Genomic DNA, 21,846 nt, shown 5'->3' with positions numbered 1-21,846 from the left:
TTTTTGTTCTTGATTTATTGTGATGTTTCTTCTCGACTTGTTTAAAGAAGATGTGTCCGGCCCATGGGGACATTACCTTGTGATTTAAAGAAGAATTGTAGAGCCCATGGCGACATTACCTTATGATTTAAATTATTCTTTTCCGGCCCATGGGGACATTACCTTGTGATTTAAAGAAGACTTGTCCGGCCCATGGGGACATTACCTTGTGATTTAAAGAAGACTTGTCCGGCCCATGGGGACATTACCTTGTGATTTAAAGAAGACTTGTCCGGCCCATGGGGACATTACCTTGTGATTTAAAGAAGACTTGTCCGGCCCATGGGGGCATTACCTTGTGATTTAAAGAAGACTTGTCCGGCCCATGGGGACATTACCTTGTGATTTACAAACACATTTTGATTTGACTTTGATTCCTCACCCCCCACCTTTATCATTATTGGTGTTTAGTTTTCTTGTCACTGTATAGTATCATATTATTTGTGTATATATTTATATATCATATTTGCATTAGATTTGTTACGTGCTATCTTTCCAGACATACTGTATTTGATATTCATGACTTAGTTAACAAAATTTTACTAACACCCTCATGGTATCAAGCACTCTACCAGTGAATATCCTATTTGTATTGTTGATGCTTTTTATCTGCAATGTGTCTGACTCCACCGATGGATGCTTGCTATTATCGTCTTGTTATTTTATTATGCAATCGCTGCATCCACATTTCTTGTACTACATAGGGAGCTTACTGTTCAGTACATAGAAAGCAATATGTATGATGCTACAGTACATACAATATATTTGGAGGCTTGCACAGCCAGGCGGAAGTAACCGTCTGTGATACCAGCTGTGCAGTCAGGACGGTTTACTGTCCGTTTTGCCAATAACACACACAGATGATGCTTCAGCGGCCATTCCAAGTGTCTGTCTAACATGCTTCTCTGTCTAACTGGTCTGTCTATCTGCCTTTTTGTTTGTCTGAAAAATGTGTGTCTAAAATGTTTTCCTCCTTGTTTGTGGTCTGTCTGGTCTGTCTGGTCTGTTTGTCTGTCTGTCTGCTGATCTGTCCAACCTGCCTGTCTGTCTCTCTTGCTGTCTCCATCTTTGCTTCCTGGGGGCTGCTAGAAGAAGAGGGCATTCCTCTGCAGTCGTGAGCCAACCTTCTTGAACAGGGCTTTCAGTTTGCATACTTTGCAGTGTCTCAACTTCCTCTTCCCTTCCCCCCTGCCATCCTCCTGTTTGCCGTCCCCATCCTCTCCATCCAGGTCCAGCCATGGGCCCCACACCCCACCATGGAGCTGGGGGTCAGCCATGGGGTCATCCGGAAAGTTCCTGGGGGCCACGGCTGTCCGGTTGTACTCAGCCAACCTGGTCAGCAGGTGCTTGACCACCTCTGGCCGTGCCTCGGCCAGGTCGGACCTCTCATAAGGGTCTGCGGTGATGTTGAACAGCCAGACAGACTTCCCCCGCTGGCTTCTCGGCTTCTCCAGCCCTTGCCACCTCTGTGGACCCCCGGGCAGAATCTGTGGGGGTACCCAGTCTCCGTCACCCACATTGCCCGTCAGGAGCTTCCAGTTGCCGGCCCGGATGGCCGCCCGCACCGATGTGTCCCAGATTCCAAAGCCATTGAGCACTAGAGCCCTGATATCAGTCTCCCCAGGCCGCCTGGAGACTGGATCTATGTTGAAAAGGATCTCAGTGCGGGGGCAGGGCAGATCCTCACTGATGGCCCCCCACATGTTGTATCCATCCAAGCCGCGGTAGTGGGACTTGGGCGCCCCAGCAAGTCCCAGCATGGTAGGGTACCAGTCGGAGACGTGGATCAGTGCCCTGCTGACTACACCCTTCCTCTTCAGGAGAGGACTGTGGACAAAGCCCACAGCCCGGACCCCACCTTCCCAATAGGTGCCCTTGCCGCCCTTCAGGGGCCAGTTGCAGCCTCCAGAAAGGGGCTGACCTCCATTATCAGAGGAGTAGACTAGCACTGAATGCTGGTACAACCCCCTAATGCGGAGTTCTTGGACTACCTCCCCCAGCCCCTGGTCCAGACAGCTCAACATGGCGGCATAGTGGCGCCGCACACGGTTGTCCAAGGAGTTGTATCGGCGCAGGAAGTGATCTGGAACTTGCAGGGGCGTGTGGAGGGCCTGGAGAGACAGGTAGAGGAAGAGCGGCTTGCTGGGGTCATGGTTCCTCAGGATCTGCTTCACTCTGGATGGAGAGAAGGGGGGGGGGGGCATTGAGAAGGTTCCTATATGCTTTATCCTGGAAGGTCTTTCTCTTTGTAGAGTTGGACATCTTCTTTGACCTATATATTCTGTTCATTATCATTCTCATAATCACTTGAATGAGTTTAGTTTACTTTAATTAGATGTACTTAACAGTTTGGTTCAGTTTAGTTTTTAGTTTTTTTGCCTTTTTCTCCCCAATTTAGTTGCTATGCAAATTCCCTCCTAGTCGTTGTTCTGCCCTACTGTTGGTCTGGGGAGGGTGTAGACTACCCTACTGTCAGTCTGGAGAGGGTGTAGACTACCCTACTGTTGGTCTGGGGGGGGGGTGTAGACTACCCTACTGTCAGTCTGGGGAGGGTGTAGACTACCCTACTGTTGGTCTGGGGAGGGTGTAGACCAGGGGCGTTTTTAGGGTTAGAAAACATTGGGGGCTTAAGCCCGGGGGGGTGGAGGGGGGGTCAGCCCCCCCCCCCCCTTTATTTTTTATTTATTTATTTTTTAAACACAGAAATACGCAATTTTAGAGTAATTAGAGATGAATACTGAATAACTAGAATCATTAGAGGTTCTCAAAGTGAGGTCCAGGTCCATGAGAGGGATCTGTGCAGTCCCCATAGAAAATTCAAAGTTAACAGGACCAAATCATCAGTTTCTTATTTATTTAGCCAGATAAAACATCGATCTGGTTCAAGAAGCCCCAACAGGAGTACAAATATACATATATACACATATATATACATATATATATATATATATATATATATATATATATATATATATATATATATATATATATATATATATATATATATATATATATATATATATATATATATATATATATATATATATTAGAGGTGGGCATAGATTAATTTTTTTAATCTAGATTAATCTATCTGCAATCCTGGATTTAATCTAGATTAATCTAGATTAAAATGGCAAAAAGAAAAAAAAAAAAAACCTGCCGAAGGCATTCAAAATATGTGTGTTCTACCTAGGCCTGCCGCGATAAGCAATAAATCGATTAATTGCTGCGATAATTAAAATGAATGCAATGATTTTGACGGGCACGATTAATTGCTATTTGCGCGTTTGTTTTAATGAGGCGGACCCAGTGCCCCTAGTCAGTCACTGTCCGTGTTGGGAGGCGGGCCGCTGGCTTTACTACAGAGCACAGCACAGGAGCTACGTGGGGCTAACGTTACCCCTCATTGTGTCTATTCTACTAGCATTAACGTTACTCATACAAACAGAGTAAACACAGTTTTCAATCAATCAATCAATAACAACATTAACGAGACCCTCGTTGTGTCTATTCTGCTAACGCTAACGTTACCTCTCATTGTGTCTATTCTACAAGCGTTAACGTTAGCTAGGCTGTCTATGCTAACGTTAACGAGCATTAGGCTAACAAGCTGTAACGTTACCAGTCGCGTCTATTTGCTAACGTTAGCATTAGGTAATAACCGGTTTAAAATGGATGGTGATTACCTCACGTTGTGTCTATTCTACTAGCATTAACGTTACTCATACAAACAATCAATAGCGAGTTATATTGATCACGCTATGTACGATAGCCATGCTAAAACGCTAGCACAACATTAGCACCTAACCTAACAACAAGCCTTAACAAGTCAGCGATCTTTTTGCGAGACTAAACTCTCCGCTCGGTGGCAAATTGTGTTGATGTCGGTTTTGTTTAATCAATAAATGAGGCAGAATACACAGTGACTGTATCCTTTGTTTATTGCACTTGTGCCTGCTGCAAACATAATGATTATGAAATCCTAGAGACGCGTCTCTATTCAGTGGTACCCAAAAAGTACCTGATAATCACAACAATACTTCCGGTCCGGTCGGTGGGCTTCAAAATAAAAGTCTTAAACACCGGAAAAGACGGAGCGGTGGGCTTCAAAATAAAAGTTTTGGGAAATAAATTTCTCCAAAAAAAAAATTCTCTAACCGGTCGCAATAATATCGCTTATCGCGATATTTTCGGGGGCAATTAATCGCCCAGCAAAATGTGTTATCGTGGCAGGCCTAGTTCTACCCAAATAATGACCAGAAGTAAGTCCTTACTTTTTCTTTCCTCTTTATGTTTCTCAGGCCAGGTGGCCCATTACACCATGAGCCCATCTCCCGTCTCCAAAATGCATGTTGTTTGAAAAAGCTGTTTTGCTATGATAATTGGTAATGAAATATCAAAATAATGTTCAATAAGATGTACTTGTGTTTAATAAGTTGTTTTATTCAGAAGTTAACACAAATAAATAATATTACCAGTACAGTACAGTATCTAGCACACTCTCAGGAGCAAAACAGAAAGAATCATTTCAAACTTGAACTATGTGACATGGCTTGAATCAACTGCTCCAGTGGAGTTGCTCAGTGGCCAATGGTGTCAACTGTGGTCGTACTGGGCAGCTCCCAGGTGTGAATGGAACTGTGTGAATGTGAAGCAGGGCGTTCCTGAAAAAGAGCATCTGTGCTCAGAGAACCTACCTTGGGTAAATAAAGGTAAAAAAAAAAAATTTAAATTTTATTTTATTTTTAATTTAATTTTTTTAGATTAATGCGTTAATTATATTATCGCGCGATACTAGTATAGCATTAACGCAGCACGTTAACACTGTTAACGGCCCAGCTCTAATATATATATATATATATATATATATATATATATATATATATATATATATATATATATATATATATATATATATATATATATATATATATATACTGTACATACATACACATATACAATAACAAAATAAAAACACAGTTAACACTTTGAGTGCCGGGACACGTCTTTTCACGTCTTTGCTGGCCATGCTAAAGTTGCCGGGGGACGCTGTACAGCGTCCTTATATCAATATTTCTAAAATCTGCGATCGGATTCATAATGTCCCTCCGCTGGCCTGAGATCCACCAGCAGGACCCACTGAGCTCTCTGGCGGTTCAGGAGCGCCATCTGGTGGCCGATCGGCGCAATCGCCAAACAGGATGTTGAATAGAGGTTGTCCTAGACGACCGTAGTACTTCCGGCGCTTGCTATAGGTCCCGCGACTCGATTGCCAATAACTCGATAAACAACATGATTTGGACGTATATACCATTATACAAGCTGGAGATGGACCGGGTAAATTTACATCCCATAATGATAAGATTTCAACTCGACGATGATCGCCCAACGGCGCGCGGAGACTGGGGTGAGTTTCAGCGTGTAACGTTACCCTCTTCGATACTAACTGCTATTATCAACATTTGACCCACATTAGATGATTGGTATAACGCTGCCCACGGAATTATAAACGCCCCCTAGCCCATCCGGTCAACATCAGATGACGTGTAGTAACTTCTAGAAGTACGTCTAGTTGGAATTTTTTATATCGCGCTGATTGCCATAAAACTGTATTGCATCATCAATATAATGCATTTGGGGCTATAGATCACGTTCTGGAGAAAGCTGCAGAAAGAGACGAAAACATACTTATACATTAGACCATACTTTACTATGAATATGTGAATGAAAAAGTTTAACGTTGCTACACAATGAACAATACATATAGGACTTTGAATGGGCCCTTATAATGGCAATGTAGCAATAGAATTTAAAAAGTTATAGCCATGCAAAGAAGGGGTACTTCTCCATAGACAAATAGAGCCGGCAACCTATGGTATATCATTAATTTAACCCAAGGCAACCAAAGTGTTAAGAATCATACACATAAGCAAATAAACAAACAAACATATGCACAGCCTATGTACAAAATAAATAAACAGTTCATCTCTAGTCTTTACAGTTTTCTTCAATTGCATAAACACTCAAATCAAAAGTATTACACAATTATCAAAACCTTACACTCAAGGAGCAAAATATAGGCCCAGATTTGCACCCCTACAATGTCAGCCTCACTTTTTGCAAAACAATACACACAGTGATTTGCAAAAAAACACACTTGCATTACATTAGACACAGAATGTCAAATTACCACACATATGAGCCAATTGGTTAAACACAGCCATCAGATGCACAAACACACCATTGCTTAATTGTAGATACACAATCAGGTTTAAGCACTATAAAAATGCAGCAGGTGAGTTCACCTGTCTTCAACCAAAATGGAAGGAGAGTGAAGTACTGTACACAGAGAACGTGAAAATATACAATACATTCACCAAACACTACACAAGACAACCAATGATGCAGACTGATGAAAATATACATTTTCTCCCATTTTCCCAAATCAGTCAACATGTCAACATGGAGAATCACAACAAAAAATTATCTTGCCAGATCCAGCTAGGCAAAGAGATAATGTCTAGTATTTTCTGTTTAATTTTTTTCAAAAAAAAATTGTGTTACTGTAATTTTAACCTGTACTGGATACAGTATTTTATGTTTGTCTGATATTTGCTGAGCTTACAGTGTTATGCACATAGTAGCATGACAACTGGGACATGTATTGTTGTGATTCTCCATGTTGAAATGTTGACTGATTTGGTTATATGGAGAGAACATTTATATTTTCATCAGTCTGCATCATTGATTTGGGTATATGGAGAGAAAATGTTATTTTTTTCATCAGTCTGCATCATTGATTTGGGTATATGTAGATAAATAAATTATATTTTCATCAGTCTACAGCATTGGTCTTGTGTAGTGTTTGGTGAATTTATTGTATATTTGCACATTCTCTGCGTACTTCACTTACAGTACTCTAATCACTGAGAAGTAGAATTGCTAAATGTGTTTTAGGTTAAGCACAGCAGTGTGTGTAACTGGTTCAAACAGAATGAAGTTATATGAAACGTGTGTCTCATATGGTAACAAAATTAGTGTATGGTTTTGACAAGTGTTTAATTTAGCAAAGGATCTGAGGTGTTCTGATAATTGTGTGTGTGGTTGTGCTAATTGTGTGTTTTGAAACACGGGCCCTGTTTTCAAAATCATGCTTAGGCAATCGAAAAAAAACTGTATTGTGTGTTTCATTATATACATATGTTTCAGTCTTCTCATTAAAAAAGAGATTCGATTTTTGGGTATTTTCCTGCCTTTGGTCCGCTTTGCATTCACATCTCAAATGAACCGCAGCAGGGTTCACTTGCAAGAGTGAATGAGCTTTCACACCACCCCAAACCAACCGGACTATCCGAGGTTCGATTAAAGCTTATTATAGGACACTGGACATGGGTATGGATGGCTCCAGGTGCTGCTGCGTTAAAGTGCACATCTTCAATATCTGTACTATTTAAAAGCACAGTGCAGGACACACTCAAAGGTTATCGCACCTCAGAGATGGCAGTGGACATGTATGACAGGACAAAGGCCATATGTAATGGCCTTTGGATTGAGGAACATACTACCAGCCAAAGGAGGAAGCAGAAAAGGATGGACGAGTATGTAGTTGAGTCATCTTGTGGCACAAGCTCAGACCTCAGCTCAGGAGATCAGCTGAGACAGAGACTGTTCTATCCAGTCGTCGACAGAATGCTGCAAGAGCTTGAGAGCAGGTTCTCATGAGTTGGATAACAACTTATGAGAGGCATACAGGCATGTTATCCAGCCTCAGACCAGTTTCTCTCAGTGGCATTGCTGCAACCCCTCGCCACACATTACAATATCCAACTATTGCCAGAGGAGATCACAGTTGCAAAGTGTTTCCTCATGGTCAGGACAGGCAGAGATGCAGTCCCTACTATCCAAAGTGTCTTTTCCCTCCTGGATGATGATGATAATAATAATAATAATAATAATAATAATAATAATAATAATAATAATAATAATAATAATAATAATAATAATAATAATAATAATAATAATAATAATAATAATAATAATAATAATAATAATAATAATAATAATAATAATGCATTTGATTTATAAGGCGCCTTTCAGGACACTAAAAAAAAAGTCCACAAATCGGTGAATGAAAAAACTATAGGATCAAATGAAAACTACTTACTAAAAATGTTTAAAAGTACTAAAAACCAACAAAAAATACCAAACACTAACAAACATTCAGCACAGACAATGGGGATGCTGACATCTAAAAAAAAAGAAAAAAGTAAAAAGAAAAAATGTAAAAATAATGTAAATTATTATTATTATTTTTTTTTTTAGATCCGGGGCTAGGAGAAAAACATCCGGGGCTAAAGCCCCGGAAGCCCAGGGCTAAAGCCCCGGAAGCCCAGGGCTAACGACGCCACTGGTGTAGACTACCCTACTGTCAGTCTTGAGAGGGTGTAGACTACCCTACTGTCAGTCTGGGGAGGGTGTAGACTCGGTCTGGGGAGGGTGTAGACTCGGTCTGGGGAGGGTGTAGACTACCCTACTGTCAGTCTGGAGAGGGTGTAGACTACCCTACTGTCTGTCTGGGGAGGGTGTAGACTACCACATGCCTCCTCCGATACATGTAGAGTACCCAAGCCAGGAGTTTCACTGGAGGTTACACACATGGAGGTTCACACTATCTCTCCCAGATCCCCTCCTTGTTGAACAGCTGCCCGACTGACAGTAGGAGTCACTGTTGCCACAACCATGAGTCACACCCCACCGGCAGGTACCGCACTCTACACCAACTAGCCGCTCCAGTTTAGCTTATCTTAGTTCAGTTTAGTTTTGTTCAGTTCCCTTTTAGTTTCCATTATTATTATCTCATTATTATTATTATTATTATTATTATTATTATTATTATTATTATTATTATTATTATTATTATTATTATTATTATTATTATTATTATTATTATTATTATTATTATTATTATTATTATTATTATTATTATTATTATTATTATATACTGTATATATATTTTTTTTTTGTTTTGTTTACAATAGTGTTGTGCTCTGAAAGCTAATTCTACTTCACTGTTCCCCCACCTCTGCCATGGACATTGATTCCCCCACTCATTCTGCCTATCTGTGTTCTCTCTGTTCTCCCTCCCTCCTCTGCTCTGTCTCTCTCCCTCCCGTTCATGTTCCCCTGTTCGTTTTGTTTAGCTGTTCCATATATTATGTTTTCCCTTGTCTTGGTGTCTGCATGTAGTCTTAGTGTTCCCTGTCTTGGACAGTGGCGTCGCGTGGGTAAAATAACAGGGGAAGCCAAAAAAAAACTATTAAAAAAAAAATTATTCAATATTTTTATTAATATTTTTTTTTTTTTTTTTTTTTTTTTAAGTCAAGCAGTCACCATGTACACTACAGTATGGCTCGGCGGCCAGTCAAACGTTATTTTTATTTATTTAACAGATTGCAGAATGGGTACAATACAGTACGGCTCAATACACATTTACGATGAATTGAAAATGGGGGACCCTGATGTAAACAAGACGAAAGTCTTTCTCTGGTCTGCATCCCCTTAACAATTGTATGTATTGAGCTGTACTGTACTGTACCCATTCTGCAATCTGTTAATAAAGTTTTCATTCATTCATTCATTCACACACAATTGTATAAGGGGATGCAGACCAGAGAAAGACGTTTGTCTTGTTTACATCAGGGTCATTAATACTGCTGGAGCATTGGTTAATTTTTGGTCCGATTTTTCCTTGCGCGATTTTGCGCGCCGCGTGGGAGCAAATTCGAGACACATATTCGGTTGCAAAAAGGTGTCCCACGGTCTCCTCTATGGCCGTGAATATTTTCACGCGGATCGGAATCACGGCGCGCCCGTGGGACACTTTTCCGTTTCGGCGAGTTTATTCCACGCTTTCTGTTTTCCTTTTCTAAGCATTTTAGGGGCTACATGTGAATCAGTAAAAGTTGCGGGACGCCCAGATGTTTCCACGATAGAAAGCTCGCGTGGATCCCATAATAGGCTCACTTAATACAGCGTTTTTAAAATCACGCGACATTTTCAGGGTCGCGAGCCGACCTTTTCCCCTCGTTTTCGATGATGGAAGTGATTTAGGAAAAGCTTCGGCACGCCGAGAGGTCCCCGTGGATTTAATCTCGCGAGGATCGGGGCAATATTCGGCCCGTGGGAACAGTTACGGGTTAATACAATGTTCAGAGTGCAGAGGGGAAAATATGGCACCTGCCCCGCCTCCAGGTGGAATATTATGCTGAACGTCTTCCTCCCAGCTCCGTTTTAAACTTTTAGGGTGTGGCCCAGTGGCAGTCAGCTCGAATCTGATTGGCTAGGATCGGATTTGGAGTTTGGACTCACTCTATAATGCTGGAAGCCTGGAGAAAGAGACCTACCCACTGCTTCTCTCCTATACTAGCTGCAGTAGTGAGCACAGTCTGACAGTGTGTTAGAGGGAGTGAGAAGGAGAAGAGGGAGACATTAAAAAAAAAAAAAAAAAAAACACAGATGCACAGATGAAAATGAATGTAAACTATATTAAAAAAAAATTATATTTTAATTTTTTTTTTTTCATATTTCATATTTCATAATTTGATATGAAATTTATAGGGAGGCATGGCTTCCGTTGGCTTCCACAAGGATTCGCCACTGGTCTTGGAGGGGTGTGCAGTGTTCAACCAACAACATTATCTGGATCTGGATCTGTTCAACGAACAACATTATCTGGATCTGGATCTGTTCAACCAACAACATTATCTGCATTTGTATCTGTTCAACCAACAACATTATCTGTATTTGGATATAATACCAGAAGTGGGCGTGGTTTATACCGGTTGTTCCTTTCTTTAAATTTGCAAAGATTATTGTACAATACAAGATGGGAACATACGTAATCAAATTAACAAATCAACATTAGATTAAGCTGTTAAGCCCTAGCCCTATTTTCTGAAAATCCGCCTAAAAATACATACCTTAGTAAATGGAAGATTGCTCCACTTCTACAAGGTCCATTTTGCATGTTCTTGGTATCTAGGGACATCTATGGCTGTTACTAGGCTTGAGTACATTGTGATGAAACAAAGGAGAATATAAATTATGATTTTTCTTTGCATCTTTGATGGTGAATAACACCATGCTAAAAATGACCAGACATACAAAAACTGCCACTGAGCTCTTTCAGCAGCTTCTTGAGATGTGCTGTGATGTGCTGTGTACAAAAAAGCAAATGTTGTTCCACCCCATGGGGACGGTACCGACCCCTTTTTGACATTATTATCATATATTAATATTTTTATGAGTGATGCAATAAATTAACGTTTTTAAAATCAAACGTTTTCAAGTATTATTATCACTACTATGTCACAAATACATGTAGAATGTAAAACGTTAGGTTGGCAATAGTTTAGCAATAGGTTAAAAGTGAGTTTATATCATTTTAAGTTTTTATTTTTCACTCGCGTTTTTGACGCGGAAGCGGAAATGGAAATGTTGAACCATGGGAATTGTAGTTTTTTTGCGGCCATTTTGAAGATCGCCTCGCCAGCTATCTGCCAGCGTCGGAATTTCTCAAAACTACACTTCCTGTGGTCCGCTATGGTCGTTCAAAGTTTGGCGTTCTGAATGAATCATATCAATAATTGTTATGATTCGCGATAATAAGCTACAAAAGGTAACGTTTTTGACAAATATTGAAACGCAGTCAGTTTCTCCACACTATTGTAATCATGTAGGAATAATTAGATCTGAAATTAGTTACAAAATGATTACACTGTGGGAGAAATAAAAAAGTACAGTCGATTACATTAAATATCTGTATATGTTATTATGCATGCCTGGTGATACTATATCCAAATTGAACTCGGCCATTTGAAAGATACTATATGTATAAATGTGCGAATTGGCTATAATAAGGTAATGTATAAGCATATATTCTATATTCTATAATAATATTTCAAATTGCATTGGTCCGGATGGGAGAATTCAGTACTGTATATACAAAACCTTCAATTTGATCATCTTCCCTTTATTAATTTCCTTAGATCTTTTGTACACATGATCTCAAGAGGGTACTGAATTAGCTCAGTGGCAGTTTTTTAAGTTTGGTCATTATTATCATGGTTTTATTCACTGTCAAAGATGAAAAGAAAAATCATAATTCATATTTTCCTTTGTTTCATCAGAATTTAAGCAAGCCTAGTAATAGACACAATATTTATGACACTGAGAATATATTCATTGAGGTCCATAGATGTTCCTAGATACCAAGAATATGCAAATAGCCCTTGTAGAAGTGGAGCAATATTCCATTTACCTAGGTATACATTTTATGCAGATTTCACCTGGGGTGGAACAGGTTAAACAGAAGGTTTTGTAGAAACAGTACTTAATTCTGCCATCCGGACACATGCAATTTGACATATTATTATAGAATATAGAATATCAGGCCTATAAATGACCTTATTATAGCCAAGTTGCACATCTAGCACTTTGAACTGCAACCTCTGTATGAAAAGTGCTATACAAATAAAGTTATTATTATTATTATTAATTATTATTATTATTATTATTATTATTATTATTATTATTATTATTATTATTATTATTATTATTATTATTATTATTATTATTATTATTATTATTATTATTATTATTATTATTATTATTATTATCTATGGATCGGGCCAAATCTACTCTTTCCAATGACAGAGTGCAGCAAGAACCGTGAATGAAATATACTCTACTGAATAGACTGGACAACATTGGCATTGGACATGAAGTGGTAAATAGGTTCAGAAATTACCTCTCAGACAGAACACAATGTATATTTGCAGAACACTACAAATCAATTTTTTTTATTTTTTTTTTAACAAAGGTGTTCCCCAAGGGTTTGTTTTAGCTCCGGTTTTGTTTTCTATATTTATAAATACCTGACCTGGGAAATAAAATCCATACAGCCAAGCTGCATTTTTATGCGGATGATACAGTCCTGTATACAAGTGATCCCTCCCTTACTCAGGTGATCGAGGACCTCCAGGCTGCTTTTAATTATTTTCAAACCTCCCTTTTGATCTTAAACCCGTCTTAAATGCAAATAAAACTAAATTCATGATGTTCACAAGGGCTCGCTCACAGCCAGTGGATCATGCTCATATTGTTACTGTACGCTAAAGGGAGCAGCCATAGAAAATGTTTCATCTTACAAGTATCTTGGGCTATGGTTGGATGAAAAGCTATCTTTTAAATTGCATATTGGAAACCTCACAAAGAAACTTAAACTAAAAGGTTTCTTTTGCAACAAACAGTGCCTTTCTTTTGAGGCCAGAAAGAAACTTGTTCAAGCCACATTCCTGTCTGTAATTGACTATGGTGACATATATGCCTCTTCACTGCTAATAAAGCTAGACAGTGTGTACCATGCTTCTCTGCGCGGCATCACTAGTGCCAAATGGCTTACTCACCATTGTGTGCTATATCAAATGGTGGGATGGACCTCTCTGTACGTACAGAGGAAATCACATTATGTATGTTTTTATATATAAGGCCGTCCTAGGGAAGCTTCCCCTACTGTATATCTTTCTAGTCTCATTTGCTTTGCCTCTAGCAGCTACCATACCAGGTCCACAAGATGGCTAATTTTAAAAACTCCCCGAATACTCACTGAACTAGGAAGAACTGCTTTTTCTTGCTTTGCACCTTGGGCATGATATGGGCTACAGGACCATATCCACTTAGACCATATCCACACCCTGGTCTCTCTCGGCGAATTTAAATCTCTGCTTTCTGTAGTCGGGTCCCCACTGCAAAATTACTGTATTACCCTGTATTATACTGTCATACACTATACTATACTATCATGTAGGCTATTCTGGTTTTGTGTTTTTGTGTTTACATGTGATGTATTGTATATTGTATACACACACTTTTAAATCAAATCAAATCAAATTTATTTATAGGGCCCGACAACACACGTTAATGTCCCCATGGGCCGTACAGGTCTTCTTTAAACAAGTCAAGAAGACAACATAACAATAAGTCAAGAACAGAACAAGAACACCATAGGGTCCAAACATTTTTTAGATGAATGCAAATAAATGAAAGAATGCAAGCACTCCCAGACATACCCCACGCGAAGGTAAGGAAAAACTCACTAAAACCTAACAATAGGGAAAAAAAGCTCCACAGGCAATGTGGAGGAGAGAAACCTTAGAAGGGCCGTTCAAGGGGGGATCTCCCTTCTTAGATGTCGGTGATAGTAGTGTTGCAGACGGACAGTTGGTAAGCATGCACTCATGTGTGTGGTGAAACACAGATGAGTGCATGCAATAGCAACTGTACATTTTGAAAAATTAAAGATAGAGCTAATAGCGATAGCAACTGAACATTTTGAAAGATTAAAGATAGAGTTGATAGCGGATCTATTTGAGGCACAGGGGCGGCGCAAGAGGGTCACGTCCTCCCCGTCTTAGTCACGGGACATTCAACACTCCGGTCGTTGCTCAGGGACAGCCGGAGACAGGGGGAAGGGGGGTGGCGCAGAGAGGGTCGCAAACTCCCCGACATCATCGCGGGACATCCGGCACTCCGGTCACCACTACGAGACCTCCGAAGACAGGGGGGCACGCAGCGGGGGTCGCAATCTCCCGGCCTTCGTCACGGGACGTCCAACACTCCGGTCAACACTCCAGGACAGCAAGTCATAGGAAGACAGGGAGACGGGACAGGCGTTAGACAGCTCATGAGATTGTAGTAGGCGGACATAGCAATAGATACAAGTGGTAGGCATATATGTGAATGGAGTAGATATATGAAGTAAGCGTATTATGTGAATAGAATAGAAGTACTTAACCCAGCAATGAAACCGCGTTGACTGTTAATCTGTTAACAGTCTGTTAATCAGTTGACAGGACCACGGACAGACGGCGGTGAATAACTGATCCAATGCCTCGGAGGTGCATGTAGAGCAGTCACTACAAGCTTGGCCAAGACCCCGAGGCATCCATCACCTTGGTCAGCGCCAGGAGACGGGTACTCAGAGAGAAGGGGGAGGGAGGGGGGGGGGGGGGGGGGGGGGAGAGGGGGGGGGGGGGGGGAAGAGTTAGAGAGTTCCCATGTTTGTGGTGCTGCAAAGGAGCAGACATGTAGTACCCTGTAGTGCCATGTAGTACCCCGTAGTGCCATGTAGTACCCTATAGTACCCCATAGTGCCATGTAGTACCCCGTAGTATCCTGTAGTACCCTGTAGTGCCATGTAGTACCCTGTGGTGCCATGTAGAGCTATGTAAGCCATGTAGTACCCTGTAATGCCATGCAGTACCAAGTAGTACTCTGTGGTACCATGTAGTACCCTGTTCTTGTGTGATGTATCACACATTTTATTGCTGTGCGATGTGTCTCACATTTTATTGCTGTGCGATGTGTCTCACATTTGATTGCTGTTATCTTAGCCAGGTCTTCCTTGCAAAAGAGATCTCGTATCTGAATGGGACTTCCTGGTTATATAAATTCGTTAGATTAGACATTTTATTAATCATATCAAGCGGAGAACGGAGCAATGGAACACCCCTCTGCACCAAGCTGTTTCTCCCCTCCTCACAGATGTAGACCTGGCTGCTACATCTGTACGGTGAGAATAAATATACATATACTGCCACACCCTATTCTTGCTCTACTCTCTCTCTCTCTAATTACAGACGCGGAGTCAGGTGTGTGCGAGCCCTGGGAGCAGCTGATTGACCTCTGGGTGCTGATTGCTGCACCTACTTAAACCTGGCTCAGATGTCATCATGCTGCTGATATTTATGGAAGAGAATGAGACAACATTACCATGGACACCAATGGTGAGACAACCGAGGCTCCAACAAGAGTCACAAATCTGACTCCTATTGTCTCCCGTCGCCTGTGCTCAGGGCCGACAGACTTCACACTGCTCACACCGCCCTGATTACCTCCAACAGCGACGCCTGTGCTCAGGGCCGGCAGACTTCACACTGCTCACACCGCCCTGATTACCTCCAACAGCGACGCCTGTGCTCAGGGCCGACAGACTTCACACTGCTCACACCTCCCTGACTACCTCCAACAGCGACGCCTGTACTCAGGGCCGGCAGACTTCACACTGCTCACACCGCCCTGACTACCTCCAACAGCGACTCCTGTACTCAGGGCCGGCAGACTTCACACTGCTCACACCTCCCTGACTACCTCCAACAGCGATGCCTGTACTCAGGGCCGGCAGACTTCACACTGCTCACACCGCCCTGACTACCTCCAACAGCGATGCCTGTACTCAGGGCCGGCAGACTTCATTTTAGGCAGATTTTCAGAAAATATGGCTAGGGCTTAAGAGGTTAACTCGAGACAGTTTTATGCAAGCTATGTAAACTACAGCTGGCCTACCTTCTTTTTTATGCTAACGCTATTTTCTAGGAGTTATAGCGGCAAGAATGTAAGTAGCCTACTTTTCTGTTTTAGCACTTTATTGTAAATCATCCCTCAGGGTAAAACGTTATTGAATAGAGAAAGAAGCGTCATGCAGGTCTCGTTTCATACCAAGGAAAAGATATCGCTTCATGTTTATCACACCTTGTTCGGAGGCGCATTGCTGTGTAACAATGTCCATTCTATATGCCGTAAACTATCATTAATTTGATCTCCGAGAGACGGCCCCTAAATCTATCTAAATAAATCCCACCAATTCCACCTCACACACTGAGAGAGAGGGTGTGTGTGTTCGCCATACTATGAGGCTATGCTAAATTACAGGTAATCTCTTGTTGTGCGTGGGCTGAACGAACAACATCCGTCCCTTTGCGTAAGTTATATTTTGGGAAGGGGTGAACTTGGAGTTTTGAAACAAATTCTGCAAACAAAAAAAGGTTCTACACGTACCGTTGCATTTGTTTGGTACACAGCACTTACTGAACCGAAAGTCCAGTACTGAAACGGTTCGGTACAGATACGTGTACCGTTACACCCCATACTAACACTTGTGTCTACAGTATATACTTCACTATGGTGCATACAAACGTGTGTGCCTCCAGTATATACTGCACTATGGTGCATACTAACACTTGTGTCTACAGTGTATACTTCACTATAGTGCATACTAACGCGTGTGCCTCCAGTATATACTGATGCAGCCATGAATTGTCTTTCGACCAACGTTTGGGCGCCGTATTAACGGTAACAATGATCAGTAGGGGCGCTCGAATACAGCTGGTGACAACGGCCCGATGCGCGGCTCTCATTCCATTTCATCAGAAGAAAGCGATCACAACGCTATAGCATGTAATGCTTTTTGGTAACAATAAGTTTGTTTAAACACTCAATGTTGCTGAATTAAATAATTAAACAGTTAAAACCTGTCAAATCAGCAGTCAACGTGTATTTTAAGCATCACGTTTGTTTACCAACTATTGTAACAGTTATTAGTAAAATATAAGATGACAGGATCTCATTGGAATCCTGTGGTGTAGTGGTAAAATCCATGTCTCTGAACTGGCTGACCCGGGTTTGATTCCTGTCTTTGTATTTTATATAATTAATTTATAAAAATTAAATGGCGGAGTTCTAGCAACATCATTTGGCTAAATACATAGACATATACTGTAATGCTTCATTTTATTAAATGTCATTTGGGAGATAACAGCGCTACGATATCAATATTGTCACGAGAGAGAGAGAGAGAGAGAGAGAGAGAGAGAGAGAGAGAGAGAGAGAGAGAGAGAGAGAGAGAGAGAGAGAGAGAGAGAGAGAGAGAGAGGCCGCGCCTGTCTGATACCGTGCAGAGGACCAAGATATTAGCCAGAAAGTGGATTAATAATACCAACTTTGTGCCCGATAAAAACAGCACAGTAGTTTTTTTTAACAGTCGACAATTCATCTCACAATGACGTTAGCATACAGCTGCCTACTGTAGCCGCTTAACATGGTGAAACACGTCTTTAAGCTACAGTACAGCTTATACTGCTTAGCTAGCTCAGTTATAACATTAACTTTGCTAACGTTAGTGCTCTGCGGTGGTTCCAGTATAATAAATTAACTCAACCAACTGGCGTTATCGTGATAATATCTAACGTTAATGGCTCTAACGTTAACAGGTAGCCCTACAGTATGTTTAACTCATTCAGAGCCACGGCCATATGACCAAATTAGGGCTTGTAGGCCAGCGCTTGAGTTAATGGGAGGACAGGGATATTTGCGAACGCTTAAACTATATCTTAAATTATGGCTATGGGTCTAATACACCCATCGCTTATCAATGACTTGCTTGCAGTCAACATGTATAAAACAGATTGTTTTTTCATAGGTACATTTTCGTTTTATACCGTTTTGAATACGAGTATAGTTTTGGATATTTCTAGTAATTCCAGAGAAAGACACGATAATAGCCCTTTAGTGGAATACACAAAACACGTTGTAATTTTTCGGCTGATTTATGAATAGTTTTCAAATAAATGCTAGATTATCGATAGTATATGTGTCCTCATGTACGAAGAGAAGCGGGGTCTGAAAAATCGCTTCTCCGTACTTTGGTCGGCGCGAACCTCACACACACACACACACACACACACACACACACACACACACACACACACACACACACACACACACACACACACGCTCCGATGGCGGAGAAAGGAACATCTGATTACCCCAAGATTCGTAACATAAAGGCCTTACCTCACATCTGATGTCATGCAAAAAGATTAATTCAATTCCTGATCGCCATTCCAAATATCGATTGCGTCCATTGATCCAACGTTATAGTCCAAAACACATAATCCACGCTCCTCCCAGCCTCCCCAGTCAATGTGGTAACACGATACTGCTTGCCCGAGAAGGGAAACCCGGACCGGAGTTGAAAATGAATGGATATCGCTAATAAAAGAAATAACGATTAAAACCCGACTAAACTCGTGATTGGCATGCAAGCGATGGCGAGTTAACCCGACTATCATCGTGATTGGCACGGAATGGGTTAATAGTGGAAGTGTTTTTTTTAACCATGGGAACACTTCTAGTAAATGAGTCTATAGTTACATTTTATGTTTCTTCTCTTAGAGTAATTTCCACGACAATTGATTGATTGAACATTTTATTAACAGGGCGGCTAAGTGGGGCAGTGGGCAAGGCGCTCGCCACTAACGCAGGAGATGCTGGGGGTGGGAAAGCCGGTGGGTGGGGATTGGACGTTGTGGACAGCGACTCCTACAGGTCGGTTGGTGCGCCTGTACAGCAGAATCAGGAAGTATCGGGGGCAGCGTGAGCCTCCCACGCGTTACTCCTCGCCACTGAGAGATCGCGCTGTACAGGTGAAAAGATGCGACGGCTGCCTCCTCGTGTACCGGAGGGGACACGTGATGCAAGGCTTCGTCCACATTGCAGCCGACCAGTGGGAGGCATGGTCTAGCAACGTTCGAGACAGGGGAGGGAAGAATTGGATACTACGAAAATTGGGATGGGAGAAAAATAGAAAAAATGGGGAGAAAAAAGTAGATAAAAAAAGAACATTTTATTAACAGATTGCCTGGCCTGGACATAGGAAACACACACATGCGATGGACAAACGCACCATCCAAGGGATAAAAACATGATAAAATGCAAGCACTTATTTCCATCATGGTCCCTGGTAGGGCTGTCTTAAATACTTCGAAGCTTCGTTCGATGGGCATGGGATTCGAATATGGAAAAAATTATTGAATATATATTAAAAAAATAATAATAAAAAATAAATAAAAGAATTGCACAATCAACTCTGCCTCTCTTTGTTAACCCTTTATCTGCCAGGGATTATTCTGATCTTATACCCCTCTCTGCCACCACTGTAAGTCTATGGAGATGTTCCCCTTCTTTGCAGGGCTATAACCTTTTAAATTGTATTGCTAAATTGACATTACTATGGCCCATTCAACATCAAGTATCTATCGTTTAGGATGTAGCAATGTTCTACTTTTTCAGTCACACATTCATACAAAAATATGGTCTAAAGTATAAATATGTTTTTATCGTTTTCTGCAGCATTCCATAGAACGTGAGTTATAGCCACAAATACATATATTAGATCATCAAATGTAGTTTGATACCGATTGACGTCAGATAAAAAATTTCAATTGTACAAGGTCCTAAGGGAGGGGGGGGGGGGGGGGGGTTATAAGCAGGCATGCGTTGTTCATGGGACTGGGTAGCACGGTGTGTAACCTCACTCGCTATTTGCATATCAATAGCACCGGTCGTCAGGTGTGTTAAATACGTTCTCAGACACATTCACACCTACCTTGTTGTGAAGACGTGTTACATTCCATTCGTAGACGCAATTAGGCACTGTCTTTAGTCTGTGCCCAAGCGAGGGGACATTAAATGCGCATTCGCGGGAGCTCGCGCACGCGCCGGGAGCGCGCGTGCACGTGGTGCGTGTCACTCCAGATGATTTCAATAACGCACCACTGGTTATAAGTCCGTGGCCGACGTTAAATGATTCATGTAGTATGGGCGATATATATATCAGAGCAGATTATACGGATAATAATAATCAAACACGCTGAAACTCACCGCGGCTTCCTCTGACCGTTGGGTGATCAGCGTGGAGCAGAAAGATCGCTATTATGGGATGTTGATATATGCGATCCATTTCCAGGTTGTATAATACTATATGCGTCCAAATCATGTTGTTTATCGAGTTATTTGCAACCGATCGATGTCCAGTGTATCAAGATGGAGTCCCGCTAGCAATAGCGAGTGCCCGGACGAAATATGGGCGAGCACCACTTCCGGCGCGTCACTTCCGGTTTTGGTGATTCGCCGATTGGCCACCAGATGGCGGTCTTGAACCGTTGGAGAGTTGAGAGGAGATCTACAGGAGATCTCAAGTCTCCGTTGATGAAATATGATTGCCATGACAGATTTTTGAAATATTGATCTCAAAGATGCTGTACGACGTCATTGGCAGATTACGCATGGCGAGGAATGACGTCTAAAGTCGTCCTTGGCGATTAAAGGGTTAACTACAACAAGCAATGCTGTTTGTTATTTAAGATGAGGTCGGACTCTGCACTGACAGATTTGTGTTCATTGTGCTGCTTTTATAAAGCCTCAAATGACGGCTTACAATATTTCATGAAAGCAAAGTGTTTCGTTTGTCTAAGATTTTAAAAGTTTTAAACTTTACAGCACTGACAAAGTTGAACAAGTGCTGTACAAGTCCCACAACATAAAAAAATATATATTAGAGCTGGGCCGTTAACGCCGTTAACGTGCTACGTTAACGCGAGACTATTATCGCGCGATAATACAATTGACGGCGTTAATCTATTTCTCAAAGTTGGGTCTGTATTGTCCTTAAATACTTGCCGTAGTTCCCAGCTGTGGTACCCGGAAGTGATTGCACAAGTATGTACCGGAGCTGTAGTCAGAATAATGTGTCAAACTAAAGTAGTGGTCCGGTAATCATTGTTATACAGGTGAGGTTAAGAAGTCCTCAGGATATAACACAATTCGACGATGAGGACGTCTGAATCTGCGCAATGCAAGAAAGAAGAAGTCCGTCGGGAGCTTTGTTTACATTATTAACGTTAGCTTAGCCAGTTAGCATGTTAGCTCACGTTGCTCGGGCGGCACTTGGAAACATCTACAAGAGGAGGAAATCCACTTTACACACTAAAGGAAGGATCGACTGGACTATCGTGAGTGTTTACAACAGAAATGGCTTGGGTTATTGGAAATATTGGACCGTTTGATGACAATGTGGAGCAATATGAAATGAAAATGGGGGACCCTGATGTAAACAAGACAAACGTCTTT

The 21,846-nt window shown here is 41.4% G+C and overlaps 1 protein-coding gene across 1 annotated transcript in view; it reads right to left on the bottom strand.

Annotated features, from left to right (window-relative positions):
- Positions 1-1,124: 1,124 nt before the first annotated feature.
- Positions 1,125-21,846, bottom strand: part of LOC311233495 (arylsulfatase I) — a gene marked incomplete at both ends in the record, with an annotated part of 81,161 nt that continues 60,439 nt past the window's right edge. Inside the window, one exon of the mRNA XM_084320462.1 lies at positions 1,125-2,214. Within this exon, the coding sequence (XP_084176588.1) occupies positions 1,125-2,214 (1,090 nt within the window). The remainder of the gene's footprint in view (positions 2,215-21,846) is intronic.

This window comes from Notolepis coatsorum (genome assembly GCF_963971535.1).
Source record: "Notolepis coatsorum genome assembly, chromosome: 8".
Lineage (NCBI taxonomy): Eukaryota > Metazoa > Chordata > Actinopteri > Aulopiformes > Paralepididae > Notolepis > Notolepis coatsorum.
Note: the sequence above shows the minus strand (reverse complement) of the source record. Positions and strands in the feature narration are given on the sequence as shown.